Source organism: Vanellus vanellus (genome assembly GCF_965231255.1).
Source record: "Vanellus vanellus genome assembly, chromosome: Z".
Classification (NCBI taxonomy): Eukaryota; Metazoa; Chordata; class Aves; order Charadriiformes; family Charadriidae; genus Vanellus; species Vanellus vanellus.
The window spans coordinates 78,083,183-78,097,073 of NC_138908.1; the positions used below are offsets into that span (position 1 = coordinate 78,083,183).

At 56.5% G+C, this 13,891-nt stretch overlaps 1 protein-coding gene across 1 annotated transcript in view; it reads right to left on the bottom strand.

Annotated features, from left to right (window-relative positions):
- CNTFR (ciliary neurotrophic factor receptor) overlaps positions 1 to 13,891 on the bottom strand; it is a gene marked incomplete at both ends in the record, with an annotated part of 86,511 nt that overhangs the window by 46,415 nt on the left and 26,205 nt on the right. Inside the window, one exon of the mRNA XM_082496949.1 lies at positions 11,654 to 11,884. Within this exon, the coding sequence (XP_082353075.1) occupies positions 11,654 to 11,884 (231 nt within the window). The remainder of the gene's footprint in view (positions 1 to 11,653; positions 11,885 to 13,891) is intronic.

The following is a 13,891-nucleotide window of genomic DNA, read 5'->3' on the forward strand; positions in this document are numbered from 1 at the left end:
TTCTGGCACCCTCCTGTAGGAGGTTTCTTCTGTGCTTTCTGCAATTTTGCCTTTTTTTTTTTATCGTAATTAAGCCCCGGAGGTGTGTGGCAGCATAGACCTCGCCGCCACCAGCCTTGGGCAGCTGCTCTGCTCACCCCAGTAAGAATCACCCCCGAGGTTAGCTCTGATCCACCAGTCACCGGGAGACAGGGAAGCGAGAGAAGGGAATGCAGCAAAGCGATGCCTGCAACGGCTATGTGTCACAGCAGCTTTGTGAGCTTTTTCATGCCCGTGAAAAAGTCCACCACTCTTTTTCACTTCTGAACAAAACCCTCAGCATCCTCCGCGGGCCGACGCAGAGCCCCCGCACCGCTACGGCAAAAATCACACCCACGAACACTGCCTTGGCAGCTAAAGAAGTGAGTGGTGTTTCCCCTCCTGAGTCTCCGGAGGCAATGGGAGTGGTGTTGGTGTATTCATGCTGCTCCAGCAAGGCAAGCCTGGTTTGCAAAAGCCACGTGTCACCACCAGCACTTGCAGCAAGGAGCAGCCTGGTGCTCTTGCACAGTCCCCAAACCAGCAGCGTTTTCCTGCCTGCTTTGCACGAACGTGAATAAGAGGGGTGGCCACAGCACCAGCTACCTCCCTCCACGCTCTCTTCTCCAGGAGGAGTGCAGGGGTCTGATTTTGGAACTTATTTTGCCACTTAGGTCCAACGCAGCAGGTCAACTGGAGATACGGGAATTCCCCCCTCCCCAGGCTTCATGGCTCTGTCGCCCTGCTGCAGACCGGGAGCCGCTGCAGGGAGCAGAAGGAAGCAGAAGCAAACCCACATGATGGCCAACCATGCTCAGCCAGCTCTGGCCGGGCAGTGGGAGAAGGAGGAGGGATGAGAAGAAGGGCTGGATGACAGAGGCTGTGGCAGAAAGGGGAGCACATGTGGAGGTTGCCCAGGGGCGATGTCTCCAGGCTGGCTGCCCGTGAGCTGTCCCACTCTGTGGAGTGATGCAGAGTCACGGAGCGCTGTGTGACTGGAGTGTGCTGCTGCCCCAGGGTGGGCTGCGGTGGGTGGGAGCCCTGGAGTGGGGGAGACCCAACCCAGCACACCCCAGGGTGAGGAGAGCACTGAATCACCAGTCTGGTTTCCAAGCCCAGTTGAGTGACTTTGGGAAATCACTCCCCAGTCTGTGCCTCAGTTTCCCCCTCCACCTTTTCATTTAGGCTCTGACCCCGCTGCTTCCCATCGAGCTGGGTCGCTTCTCCCTGGCAGGGAGTGAAACAGGAGGTGGCAATGGCTGCCCTGCATCCCCAGCACAGCACTGGAGTCTGTGTCCCGGGGTTTTGATTAGGGCAAGGGAAGAAGAGGAGGAAGGAGCTGATGGGGCCAAAGAGACTTTGCAGAGGGCAGCTGCACCTGGCTGGCAACCCAGGGAAGCCAGGCGCAGAGGGAAGGGTCAGTGGCTTGGGTCCAAATGCGGAGAGCAGCAACGAATCCAGCCCTGGAGGACTGAGGGTTTGGAAATCAATCAGGAGTCAGAAATGCCCCTGCAGCAGCCAGAGATCCTCCATGCCAGGATCCCCTCTTTGCAAAGGCACATTCACACCCGCCGCACACACCATCTTTCAAGCATCAGAGCTGCCCCCGGGCCGTGCAACCGCACTGCTGTACAGGTAGGGATGCTGCAGCGTGCGGGCAGTGATGCGCAGGAATGCATCGCACCCCAAACCAACATCTGCACAGACACCCCCACGAGCACCTCTCTGCCCAGGACCCTCTGCTCTGGGCTCAGACAAATGCCTGTGCAGCGCCGGGTGCTTTGGGCTCTCACCTCACCTCACCACAGGGATGGCTTTGGGATGCCTTGGGCACTTCTCCGGGAGAAGTGTATGTTGGTACCTGCGCGCCAAGCCATCAGCGCCGCCCCCCCAACCAGAGGCAGGGATTCAGCAAGGCAGCTATTCCCCAAAAAAGTGAACAACACCATATCAACACCAAAGATAACAACACAATGAATCCCAGCCTGTTCGCCATAATCAACGCACTTCACAGCTCCCTGGCTCCAGCCTGCCATAGTTCCCAGGCACTGGCTCGGACCAACACAGGTGGCACAGCATCCAGAAAGCAACCAAAAGGCAGAGAGCTGCTCATGGCCTTCTGCTTTCTTCCCTGACCGAGAGGACATGGCACGTGCACCCGTGGCACGTGACAGCCTGTGCTTTGTAAGGCTGCTCCTCGTGGAACATGCGCTGAGTCGGGGTGTGCTCAGCACAAAGCCGCGCACACTATAAGGCCGTGGTGAGGAAAAACAGATGGGGTGGGGAGGGCTCAGAACACGGCAGCCCAACATGAGCAAAAATACAGCACTAAGTTCTCAGCTCTGGCTCCTAACCTCCCTGTGGCTTCCTGGCATGGACCTATTTGGTGACCTCCTGGCCTCCAGAGATGGACAACAGCACCCATCTCCTCTCCCTACACGTCCAAGCTCAGTCATGCAAGAAATCAAGCTTGCTCTGTGGACCTGACTCTGGTCCAGCCCTGGTTTCATGGTCTCTCAGTTGGGGCAAACTGCAGCACTGGGGAGCCACTGCTGGTCCCTGCTGCATGAGGTTCTGCACAGGCACTGTTGGGCTCTGGCTCTTTGCATCCCCATCCCCAGAGCAAGACCAAATTCCCCCATGCTGCTTGGCACAGCAGGTCGTCATTGATCACTTGCATTTGGCAAACAATCTGCACCCCTCTCCCTCCCCTGCATCACCAGCAGCCAGGCTGCCCAGCCTGGTACCCTGTGAGCTGGCAGGGAGAAGAACGAATGGTCCACCATGGCCCACCATTAGCCACATCTGCGCTCGGCAGGCTGCGCACGGCTCCCGTCGGTGCAGAGAAGACCATCCTGGAGAGAAAATAAGCAGCCGTCACCCTAGGGATGGTATCATAAACCATTGTAATAAGGCATTTTGCTCCCCCTCCCCACCATCCCAACTCATGCAAACACTGTCTTGTTTAGTTGGCAGCAAACGATAAAGACCCCCAGGGAGCAGAGGAGGGGGAGAAAAGGGACATCTGTTTAGAGCATTTCTACTGCGTGGCTCTCCCAGGCTATTTCTATCTCTTCTTGTCAAAATTTATCAACTGCGTAATTGTTTAAACAGCATTAAAGTGCTTGGAGCAAGAGCAACTGGAAATTGTCCTGCAGTTGCCTCTGGTACCGATGCTGACAGCTCGGGAGGGGACTGGGGAGAGGAGGGATCCATCGGGCATGAGAACCCTCTGACTCCTTTTCCTGGGGGGGAGACACCACCCCAAACTACTAACCGGAGGAAAATAATCTCACTTTATTCCCAGTGCCCTTCCCTGCTTTCCAGACCCAAGACTCTCCTCCCTCTCTCCTCCTCCCAGCCCTGACCTGCTGTTAGCATACATTTACTCTGCTAAATTATTTACAGCAGGCGCACCGGCTCGGGAAACCATAGCTAATGACAATGTCTTTCACGCTGAAGTACACTAGATCCTGCCCTGACCCTGCTGAGCCCTTGGCCAGGACCCCACCGCCTGCCCGGGCCCTGCTGTGGTTCCCAGCTCTTGCTGGCGATTTTGGAGAGGGATGGAGAAGCAGAGGGAGCTGGGAAAAGATGAGGATTTGTGGCTGCCGGCCAACTCCTCTCCTTCCAGGGATGGGGCTGCAGAGGGTCCCCACCACAGGGTCTTTTCATCCCTGGGGAGACTACCTGGCCTGGGTCTCTGCAGATGTGGGCACATGTGGCTGATGACAGGCAAGAGCTGTGCCCCGTGCTGGTGACAGTGGTGGGGTTTCTTCTTCCAGCATCCACTGGGAAGCAGGCTGTGATTTTTTTTTAAGTGTCACAGCCGTGTGGAGCCGTGGGTGGAGAGGGGAAAAGCAGCATTCACATGCCGAGCATTGACCCCTTTGCTCCCTGCCCCACGGCTGCAGCCATAGAAAGCGGCCGCATCTCGGCCAGTCCCTCCCCTTCCAGTGCCCTTGAAGCTGGGGACCCACCGCCGGTGGGCGGCAGGAAGCTCGCGCCAAATATTTTGACAAGGGGCACTTAGGAGCAGCCGAGACAAAATCCTTCCTGGTGCAGGGGCCAGCACAAACAGAGCACCAGTGTGGCCCCCCCTCTGCTCCCCCTGGCAGGCACGGCCCCAGCCTGCGGCCAAGAAGGCTTTGTCCTCCCGGGCATCCCTAATTCCCTGCACTAGGGGAAGCAAGGGTTGTGGGAAGCTGTTTAGACTGGATTTGGGCTTCTTTAATTATAGGGCTGGTTTTGTCATGTTAAGGAGGATAAACAAACCTCAGGAGAGCGGGAGGAGGCTGCCCTGCCATCCGCCTGTGACACAGGACGCTGGTGTGGCACGCAGCCTTCAGCATTTGTGTTAAACAAGGATGTGGAGGGTCTCCCAGGAAGCTGCCAAGCCCCAAAGCCCTTTTTCCTCTTCTCCTCCAGCCTGGCAGCTGCTGGGATGGGACCAGGGAAAGAGCTGGACTTTCCTCCTGCCCATCCCATGAGCTCATCCCCAGCCCCGCGTAGGGCTCATTTCACACCTAGGTCCAAACCTTAGGACCCTGCCGGGTGCCTGCCAAGGGGTTCCTTGCACCCAGGAGCATCCACTCGCTGATGGGCACTCCATCCCTGGCTCTGGCTGGTCACCAGCAACCCCAGGACTCCCCCATGTCTGCCCTGGGGAGTGGGCAGACAAGGAGGAGACCACCTTCTCCACTTCTTGGTACTCTAACGCCATGTGATGCTCCCACCACAACTCAGGTGAAGAGTGAAGCTATGAACTCTCCATAGCACCCAACCCAGCATAAACTCATCCATCGCTGGGGTCAAGCCTGGTGCCATGTCCCTTCAGGTGCCCGCGAGGACACGCCATGGGACACAGGACCCTGCAAGCGTTGGCCACCTCCCGGGCATGCTCCTCCCTTGGGCAGGGGCTCCGCAGGCCACAGCATCAGCGAGGCCAGGGCAGAGCTGCCGGAGCTGCGGTCCCGTGCCGCAGCACCTAATAAATGCCACGTGCCGCTCCGCTCGCCCCGCCGCCGCGCACTCCCTGCCGCCCCCAGCTCCCCCGCGCGAAGAAGGGGGGCTGCAAGGATGGGAGAGGGGATATTTTTATTGTTTCTGACACCGGCTGCCCCAGATTATCATATTTTATGCAGCGAGCCAAAGAAGCATCACTCTGCTATGCTGCAGCTGGGCAGGCTGCCCAGCCCGGCAAGGGGAAGGATGGGAGGAACGCAGCGGGGCACGGATGCGTGCACGCATGGGTGCGAGCGTGCGAGTGCGTGCACACGCGGGCCACGGGGCCCCGCTTCATTCAGCCCTTCCCGCTGCGGCACGGCGGCGTGCATCCCAACGGACTGGGCAGAAGGGTCGCCTGCTGCCTGCAAACGTGTTTGTTTTTCTAGTCCGGCTTCTAATTCGATTAGGGCTAATTGCATTTGGGAGCGTGGTGGGGTTTTTAGGTGGGGTTGATTTTTGGGGTTTTTTTTTTTTGCTTTTTCCTTAAAAAGCAGGGATGGCAATTTGCATATCGTTACCCAGCATGCCTTTCCAGCTCCCAGCCGGGCCAAGACCTGAAATCTGGGCACAGGCAGCAAAGTTCATCTGTTGAGTTTTCCCAGCCGTGAACAAACAGCTCGGCACGGAAAGGCGGCGACTGGAGAGCATGCGTGCCTTGTGACACAAAGCTCAACTTCGATAAATGAGGCGCTCTCGCAACCTGGTTGACCCTGTCTGCAATGGTCCCTTCCCACAGCTTTCAGGAACTGGGTGGTGATGCTTGGCCGTGAAGACCCCCCAGAGCCATTGCACCGAGCCAGCCCCTGGCACCCGCGGGCACGTGGGGAAAAATCAACCACATCCACAGTAGTAAACCCAACGGCTTTGGGGTGCATCTCCCAATGCTGGAATGTCAGCAGCCACATGCTTAAATTTAATAGCTCCACCCCTGCTGTAGGTTTGGTCCAGGTTAATGTAGTCCTGCCCCAAGCAATGCCTGGGCACAGCCCTGGGGCTGACCTTGCAGGGGGCCGTCCCTGAGGGGCAGCAGGACATTTGGAGGGCAGGAGGGATGAATCGCAGGGGCGGGCGCTGCTCTCTGCCAGCTGGCCCTGGTGCCAGAGAACGGTCGCCGTTGTGTTTAACTTGCTGCTCTCGAAATAGCCTCAGTTTACACGGCCGCGGGAAGGGATTGGATAAGTTCATAGGGGAAAAATCCATCAAAAAGGCTTTTAAAAAAAACCACACAAGCCCTGCGTCACAGATCGCTGGACACGAGCAAGGAAATATCTGCACGCGCTGACCCCGAGCCCGGGCTTCTCCATCAGCATCTGCGCCAGTGGCAGGAGCATTGGCCCCACCAGCGGCACCCTGCCCCGAGGCAGAGGCATCCTTGTGGCCGGAGCCAGCCGAACCTGCTTTCCCAAGCCAGTGTGTTGGCAGTGCCCTACCGCAGATTTTCCCACCGAACCAACGTACATACGCAGCCGGGCAGACACCGATCCCTGGCACTGCCTTCCTCGGCTGTTTAGCCCATGCCCACCCTGGGATGCTCACACCCACCCTGGGGCTCCATCCCTCTCCTGAAGAGCCGGAGGTACATGTCTAATATGGAGAGGTTGCTACCTCCTTTGTTTCTTCTTTATTTTGGATGGGTGAAAAAGACAAAAAGTTATAAAAACAACAACAACAACAAAAAGATGCTAACTGCAGTCCAACCCTCCGGTTGCAGCTGGAGCCCAGCTGGGAGGAAAAGGACTTCTAAGGCAGAGAAAAGGGAGGCTCTGATTATTTATTAGTGGCCGATGTTTGATCGCTTGCTAATCAGGCCAGAGAACACACTCGGGCTCTCCCGGCCTCCCCGCTCACATGTGGTTCCTGTTGCTTTGCCCCTTCCCCCCTCCCTCTCTCTGGTTTTGCTTTGTTTGTTTTTCTGTTAATTTGGTTGTTTTTCCATGTCGTTTTCCGTCAAACCGCATGTTTTTTCCCCTTTCTCTCGCCAGCCGCTGCAGTGACAGACTCGGAGGAAGGAGGCCAGCCCGGAGCCGCTTGCCCTCTGCCAGTCCCGTTCCCACCATTGCCTGGGAGGCAGCGATACCCACGGGGCAGGGCTGGGGCTGGCACGGGGCTACAAGCCCCCACGCCACCACCGCGATGCAGAGGGCAGCTCCACTGCTTGCATCCTGACCCGTGTCCCTCTGCTGGAGGGGGTTTTGCTGCATTTTCTCTCCCGCACAGACGCCATCCCTGCCTGCATCCCAGCCCACTCGGCAGCAGCACAGCCGGCAGCGCTTGGGCATCCCCAAAGCCGGGCAGAGGGGTGAAAGAAGAGGTCCAACCGGGCAGTGCCGCCAAGCCAGGCCAGGATGGAGATAAGCAGGTTAGAAAGGGATGGAGGGATGGGAGCGGGAGGATGGGTGCCCGCCCTGGCTGCTTCCCTCCCTCCCTTCTTCGCACACAAGGCCTCCCCGCTCCCATGTGCGCTCTCCGGCTTCTGGCAGCCTTTCCGCCGCGCGTTTCCACTCCTCTCTGGCCCATTAGCAGTATTTTTATAACATTCTGTAATGCACAGAGCCGTGTGCCAAACCTCAAGAGCACATTATTTCCCAACGTCTTTGTTATATCCATCCCCGGGCCCTCCGCCCGTGCGTTTCCAAACACAGAGCTGCAGCTCACGGGGGCAGCTGGGAGCCCGGCGCCGCGCTCCTGGTACCCAGAGCCTTCCCTTCCCGCCTTCCCAGTCCCAGTGCTCAGCCCTGGGCTCAGTCCAGGGATGTCTGGCATGCAAAAAGCCCCGTCCCCATCGCCTGCTGCTTCTGGCCATGCTCGGGCATTCGTCACTCTCCAGGCTGCAGGGCAGGTGACCCATTGGAGATAAACCTGAAGCATCCCGGTTGCTCTCCTGTGCTTCACCTCATGCTCAGCTGCCTGAAAAAAAGGGGTCAGAGCGACGTGTTGCCGCTCAAAGTCCCCCAGAAGAGGGGGCCCTGGAGAAGTGCCCACCTTCTTCTCAGGTGGTTTGCGCTTGGGATGCTTCACACCCCGGAGATGGGCGATTTGGGACCCCCAGGGATAAGCAAACCTGTGGGCCCTTCCTATTTTCCAAGATGGGCTCTCTATCCTTTGGTTACCCCGTCCCTGGACGCACACTGTCCCCACCGTATGTGCGCTGGTGTCTCCATCTCTGTAGGGTACAAGACAGCCTGGCTTCCCCCATTCTCTGTGAGGTGTTGCTGGGCTCCCAGCTACATCCCCCATGATGTGGACCTGGGTGTCAAACCCCACCTCAAGGACCAGCTGAACTACCCATGTCCTCCCACCCACCTGCTGAAGGACACTGATGAGACACCTTCATGCATTTTGTGCCTTTTGCACCATTACATAGATCCTAGCCCCTCCAACATGAAACCCCCACCATCAAAAATCCCTGGGTCCCCCCACAGCTACTGGCACATCCCACTGGAGTTCACTGGTCCTTGTGGGCCAGAGCCATTACGGGAAACACCACTGAAAGCGGTCCAAAGGCTGATACCGAAGCTCCCCCATCCATCCCAGCAGCTCCCCTTTCAGCACAATCTGATCCTCTTTAGCCATTTCCTAAGCCATGTTCCAACTCTTGTACTAATCCACATTTTCTCTGGTTTAACTCATAATTTCCCATGTGGCATCATAGCAAATACTTCACTGAAGTCAAGACAGATTATATCGACCACATTTCTGGGCTTAGGAAATCAGTTCCCTTATCAAAGAGTTATCAGGTTAATCTGGTGTGATATATCCCTGGCAAGTCCCCCTTCTATTTTTCTCTCATTTTCCACTTGTTTCCATGTCTTTAATTGCTCCGTTTTCCAAGTGCACCCCGCGGCCCTGCTGTGCTCTGGGGTCAGGCTGTCTGATCGGGATTTTTCCTTCTCTCAAGCACAGGAGACACATCACTTCTCCCCACAGTGCTGGGTACTGCCAATGACCTCTCAGCCGCTAATGAGCATTGTTAATGAACAGGAGATGTCCTCACCTGGGGATAAGGTGCTCCCCAAGCCTTCACTGAATTGTTTTCTTTGAAGGTGCCTACAAGGCGGAGGATCATCTCCAGGTTTTATCCTCCCTTGTCTCCCCCAGCCTGCGCTGCCCTCGCTCTCAGCATCGCCACTCAGACCTGTCGGGGTTCATTCAGTACCGGGCTCTGCCGAGATCACCTTTAATCTCCCGTGAAACCTGGCTGCATAGCCAGCTCTGCTCTTCTCTCCTCGTTTGCTCTGTATTTATATGGCTAACCCCCCTTTTCATTTCCTCTGCAAGGTTTTGCTCAGCTTGACTCCTGGCAGGTCTCCCTTTATCCCTGCGTTCGCTGACCCCCACGACAGAGCTTGCTTTGCTAAATGACACCTTTTCTCGGTCCTCGCCGCTTCCCCGCTCCCTCCCCACATCCTTCCTGCAGCGTTGTCTGCCTGGGAGCGCCCCTGCCTCGCCTGGGGGCACGTTCCAGGTACCGTCATTGATTCAATGAGATCCCCAGCATTTCTCCGCACACGGCCTCCAACCCCTCGCTCCCGGTGCTGTCATCTTTCTTATTGCCCCAGTAAGAGGGAAAAGCACAGGCACAGGTCTGTTTTCATTTAACTTCCTGTGCAATTGAAATGAAACGAGTCCAAGATCCCTCAAATCCCAAGTTTGGACTCCCAGTGAGCGCTCAGCTGCAGCAGGGACGCTACTACAGGGCCATGCTGCAAACCTCCTGTGAGCTGCCTATCTCCACCTTCACGTCCATCCCCATTCCCATCTCTGTCTCCATCCCCATCCCCGTCTCCATCCCCATCCCCGTCTCCATCCCCATCCCCGTCTCCATCCCCATCCTCGTCTCCATCCCCATCCTCGTCTCCATCCCCATCCTCGTCTCCATCCCCATCCTCGTCTCCATCCCCATCCCCATCCCCGTCTCCATCTCCATCTCCGTCTCCATCTCCGTCCCCACCTCCGTCCCCGTCTCCATCCCCATCCCCGTCTCCATCTCCATCCCCGTCTCCATCCCCATCCTCGTCTCCATCCCCATCCTCGTCTCCATCCCCATCCTCGTCTCCATCCCCATCTCCGTCCCCACCTCCGTCCCCATCTCCGTCCCCATCTCCGTCTCCACCTCCGTCCCCATCTCCGTCTCCACCTCCGTCCCCATCTCCATCCCCATCTACGTCTCCATCTCTGTCTCCATCCCCATCTCCGTCTCCATCCCCATCCCTGTCTCTGTCTGCATCTCCAGCCCCATCCCCATCTCCGTCTCCATCTCCATCCCCATCTCCTCCTGGGATGCTCCCAAACGCACTCCTCCACAGCAGCCCACGCACCTCCAGGGAATCAATCATGCCCCGCAGAGGCAGGAAAGTTGGGGAGGCGTGGGGGGGCAGGCAGGAAGGGCAGGCAGGGATGGAAGTGCTGGGAAAAGAAACCTTGCAGACAACATGAAATTAAAATCCAGGCAATTAAATTAATTACCACTTAAAGCATCTCACCTGATTAGTTCCTTGCATACTTAATTGCATTAACAACACCAGGCATTCACTTATTTATCAGTCACCCTCTCTCCTGGGGCTGGTGGCCCTGCAGTGTCCAACCAGGTTCCTCAGCTGCCCGGTGCTTAGGGGGGCTGTGAGCTGTCAGCAAATGGGAACACGCGGTAATAGGAAACAGCAGGATTTGGGCTCTAATGCTGAGCAATTCCCATGGGTCCCTGAGCGGATTGACAGGGATTACTATTAGCGAGGTGCTTAGCAGACGGAAGAGGCATTGCGAAGTCACGGGGATGCCACAGCTGCAGAGGAGGCGGTGCGAGGCTGCAGCCCCCTACCCGTTCCCCTCGTTTCCTCCAGACCTGGGCTGCAGCCCCCTCCTCGCACTGGCACGGCCTGGGACCTCTCCCCAGCTGGCGTCTGGTGAGCACGTGCCCACGGCAGAGGAGCTGCGCAGCCTCCTCCTCCTGCTGCCTGCTCTGCACCCTGCTCTGCTTTCACTGCTTCCCAACAACCTGTGAACACCTCCTCACCCCGACCGCACCGCTGAGAGGCCCCTGACTTGGTCTGCCACTGCCTTTTTGTCTGCCGTGCTCCCAGCCCCGACGCCTACTCGCTGCCATACCCCCTGACCTATTGCTCACCGCTGCCCTCCTTGCCTGCTTCTCACGTTGCCTTTCAGCTTCTTCCAGCATCCCTTCCCCTCGGCGCATGTACCAGCATCCCTCCCAGTGGACCCTGAAACCGTGAGTTGGACGCTGTGCAGCATCCCTGAAACTTGTATTTCTTCAGTCCGACCTACAGGTGCAGAGAGCCCCCGCTGTATGATTTGCAGGGCTTATGCAGGCCATGGCTGGTCCTCCTGCAACCCTCTGACCCTGGATCACAGTCGAGGATGGAAACACCACGCTGGTTCTGATGCAAGGTGCTGAAGGGGAGACACGGAGCAGAGGAAGGCTCTGCCGCATCCCTCAAACCTGTACAGCCACATGATGCATCCCCAGCTGGTGGGGCTCCCGGCTGGTGCCTCGTAGCATCCTCCGCAGCAGTACAGGGTCTGGTATGGCAGGAGGGGGCTGTGAGGAATCAATACGGGAGCAAAGAGTATGGCTCTGCCCCCCCGCAGTGTCACACGCCAGGGTACTTACTTCCCACCCTCAGGCAGGTCTGGTATTTGAGGTGCCAGGAGGAGCCCTCGTAGCAGGAGTACTGGCCACTCTGTGTCAGGTCAACATTCTTCAGGATCAGGTAGGACCCGTTCAGGTGGGACTCATCGATGTCGGTGCCATTGGCCGTCCAGGTCACAGCTGCGTCCCAGTCCATGGAGCCACACTTCATGGTGACATCTGCGCCTACCCGCTCGTACTGGATGTGGCTGTCTGTGAGGAGGAAGAGGAGAAAACCAGGTGAGCTCAGAGCCCTGTGGGCAGTGCTGCCTTGGAAACAGCATCTTACCATCGCTTGTATAGGAAGGACTGGGGCATGGACTGACACTGCAGCGGTGGCCAGGGAAGCCTGTCTCTGTTCTCAAGTTCTCCTGCTGGAACTGATAATGATTTATTTTAATCTTAGACCAGAGTGGATCAACTGACATGGACTGGTGAATTGGGACTCATGGACCACCTCCATACCTCCATCTCACAGGCCGCCTTCCTCTGACATTTACCTTGGAGAAGACGTCAGGGATGCACGTATGGTTCTCCAGCCAAATGACCCACAGACGCTCGCACCAGCGAGTCAGTGCTGCTCCTGTACCTGCGTGTCTTGTCGCAGGATGCAAACCAAATGCACACATCAGAAATTCCCAGCAGAGAGGTGACAAAGCCCCAGGACTTGTCACCAGCAAACTCAAGGTATTTACTAGTGGAGGTGGGAAGCAGGCAGCTGCCCTTGCGACTCCCTGCCTAGGAAATCGGGTGGGAGGGCTGCAACCCAACGGCGCCGCACTTCGGAAAGGGGCAGCTGCTCAGTGCGTGCTATGCTGTTCATCTCCCTGCCCGCCTTTTCTTCTCTCTCTACCATAACACGGTGCCTGGCTGAGCTGTTTGATTTAGCATTTTGCGAGCGGGGCAACACAGCTCATTGGGCACCAGCTGCCTAATTGAATTTTCTCAGGTTTCTGGACAGGAGCTCGAGCTGACATTCATTAATGATCCTTAACAATTGAATCTTTCCCGTCTTGCTACACTGGCTGTGCTGAGCTGTGTGTGGCAAGGATAAAGCCCTGTGTGTGTGGGGGTTGTGTGTGTGTGTGTGTGCATGACAAGGGATGAAGCAGGACAGGGGGATGAGTAGAGGATGAGGTTTCTTCAAGGCTTCATCAAGCTTTTGCGCACAGACAAGGGCTGTTTGGTTCTCAAAATACTCTTGGGTTTCAAAAACACATTTGACAAGATGCCTCCCAAGGAAATCAAGCAGCCCCGACACAGGAGGAAAGTCCCTGCAAGGATTTATAGCAGCTAAAGGTCAGGAGACCAAAGGTGAGAACAAGCGGTCAGACGGGGCAGTAGAAGACGTCACCGGTGAAGTTCAACAGAGATCAGAGCTGGATCAGAGCTGCCCAACACCCTCGTAACTCACGGGGAAAAGGGTGTCGAGGCAGGGAGAGGAGACAGCGTGCTGCTGAGGCTGCCAGGGCAGCCAAATTACAGCTGGGTGCAAAAGCACTGCAGAAGGACATCACAGCGGAGACCCACCAGGTGGTAACACCATGTCATGAAGCTCAGAGGGATGCATACAGGGAAAATCAAGCCTTGCTTCCCCCACCACTCACGGCTCCAAATGAGCTGCAGCCTCCATGGAAACATATCTTGGAGCTGCCATGCTCACTTCCCTGAAAACATCAGCTCAGTGGCAACCCAAAATGCAAACCCAATGCTAGGAATTATTTAGAAAGGGATCAAGAAGAAAATGGAAAGACTTGTACCCTAAAAGCCACGCACAGATCTATCTCTGTGATGTTAGAGTTCAGTTCAGCTGAAAACGGGGTAGAGAGAGAAAATGGGGAAAGGCTGGAAACAGCCCCCGCCTAAGGATGGCTTAACAGACTCGATCCCTTCATCCGTAAAAGGAGACAACTGAGCGGAGACATGATAGACACCTAAGCAATGATGAGTGACACGGAGAGGATGAATAGAGAAGGACTGCTTGCTCCTTCTCCTAATAAAATAATTAAGGGGCAGCAAATGAAAACAAGCAAAAGAAAATGCTTTTTCACACAAAGTGTGATTAAATTACAGAAACCCATGTCCATCAAATGCTATGGATGACAACATTTTGGGGAAAATAGTGATTAAATGAATCCACAGAAGAAGGCACCACCCAGGGCAGTAAAATACTGAGCTGCCTGGTGAGCCCAGGGAAGCTGCAGGCAGCTGATGGGAGAG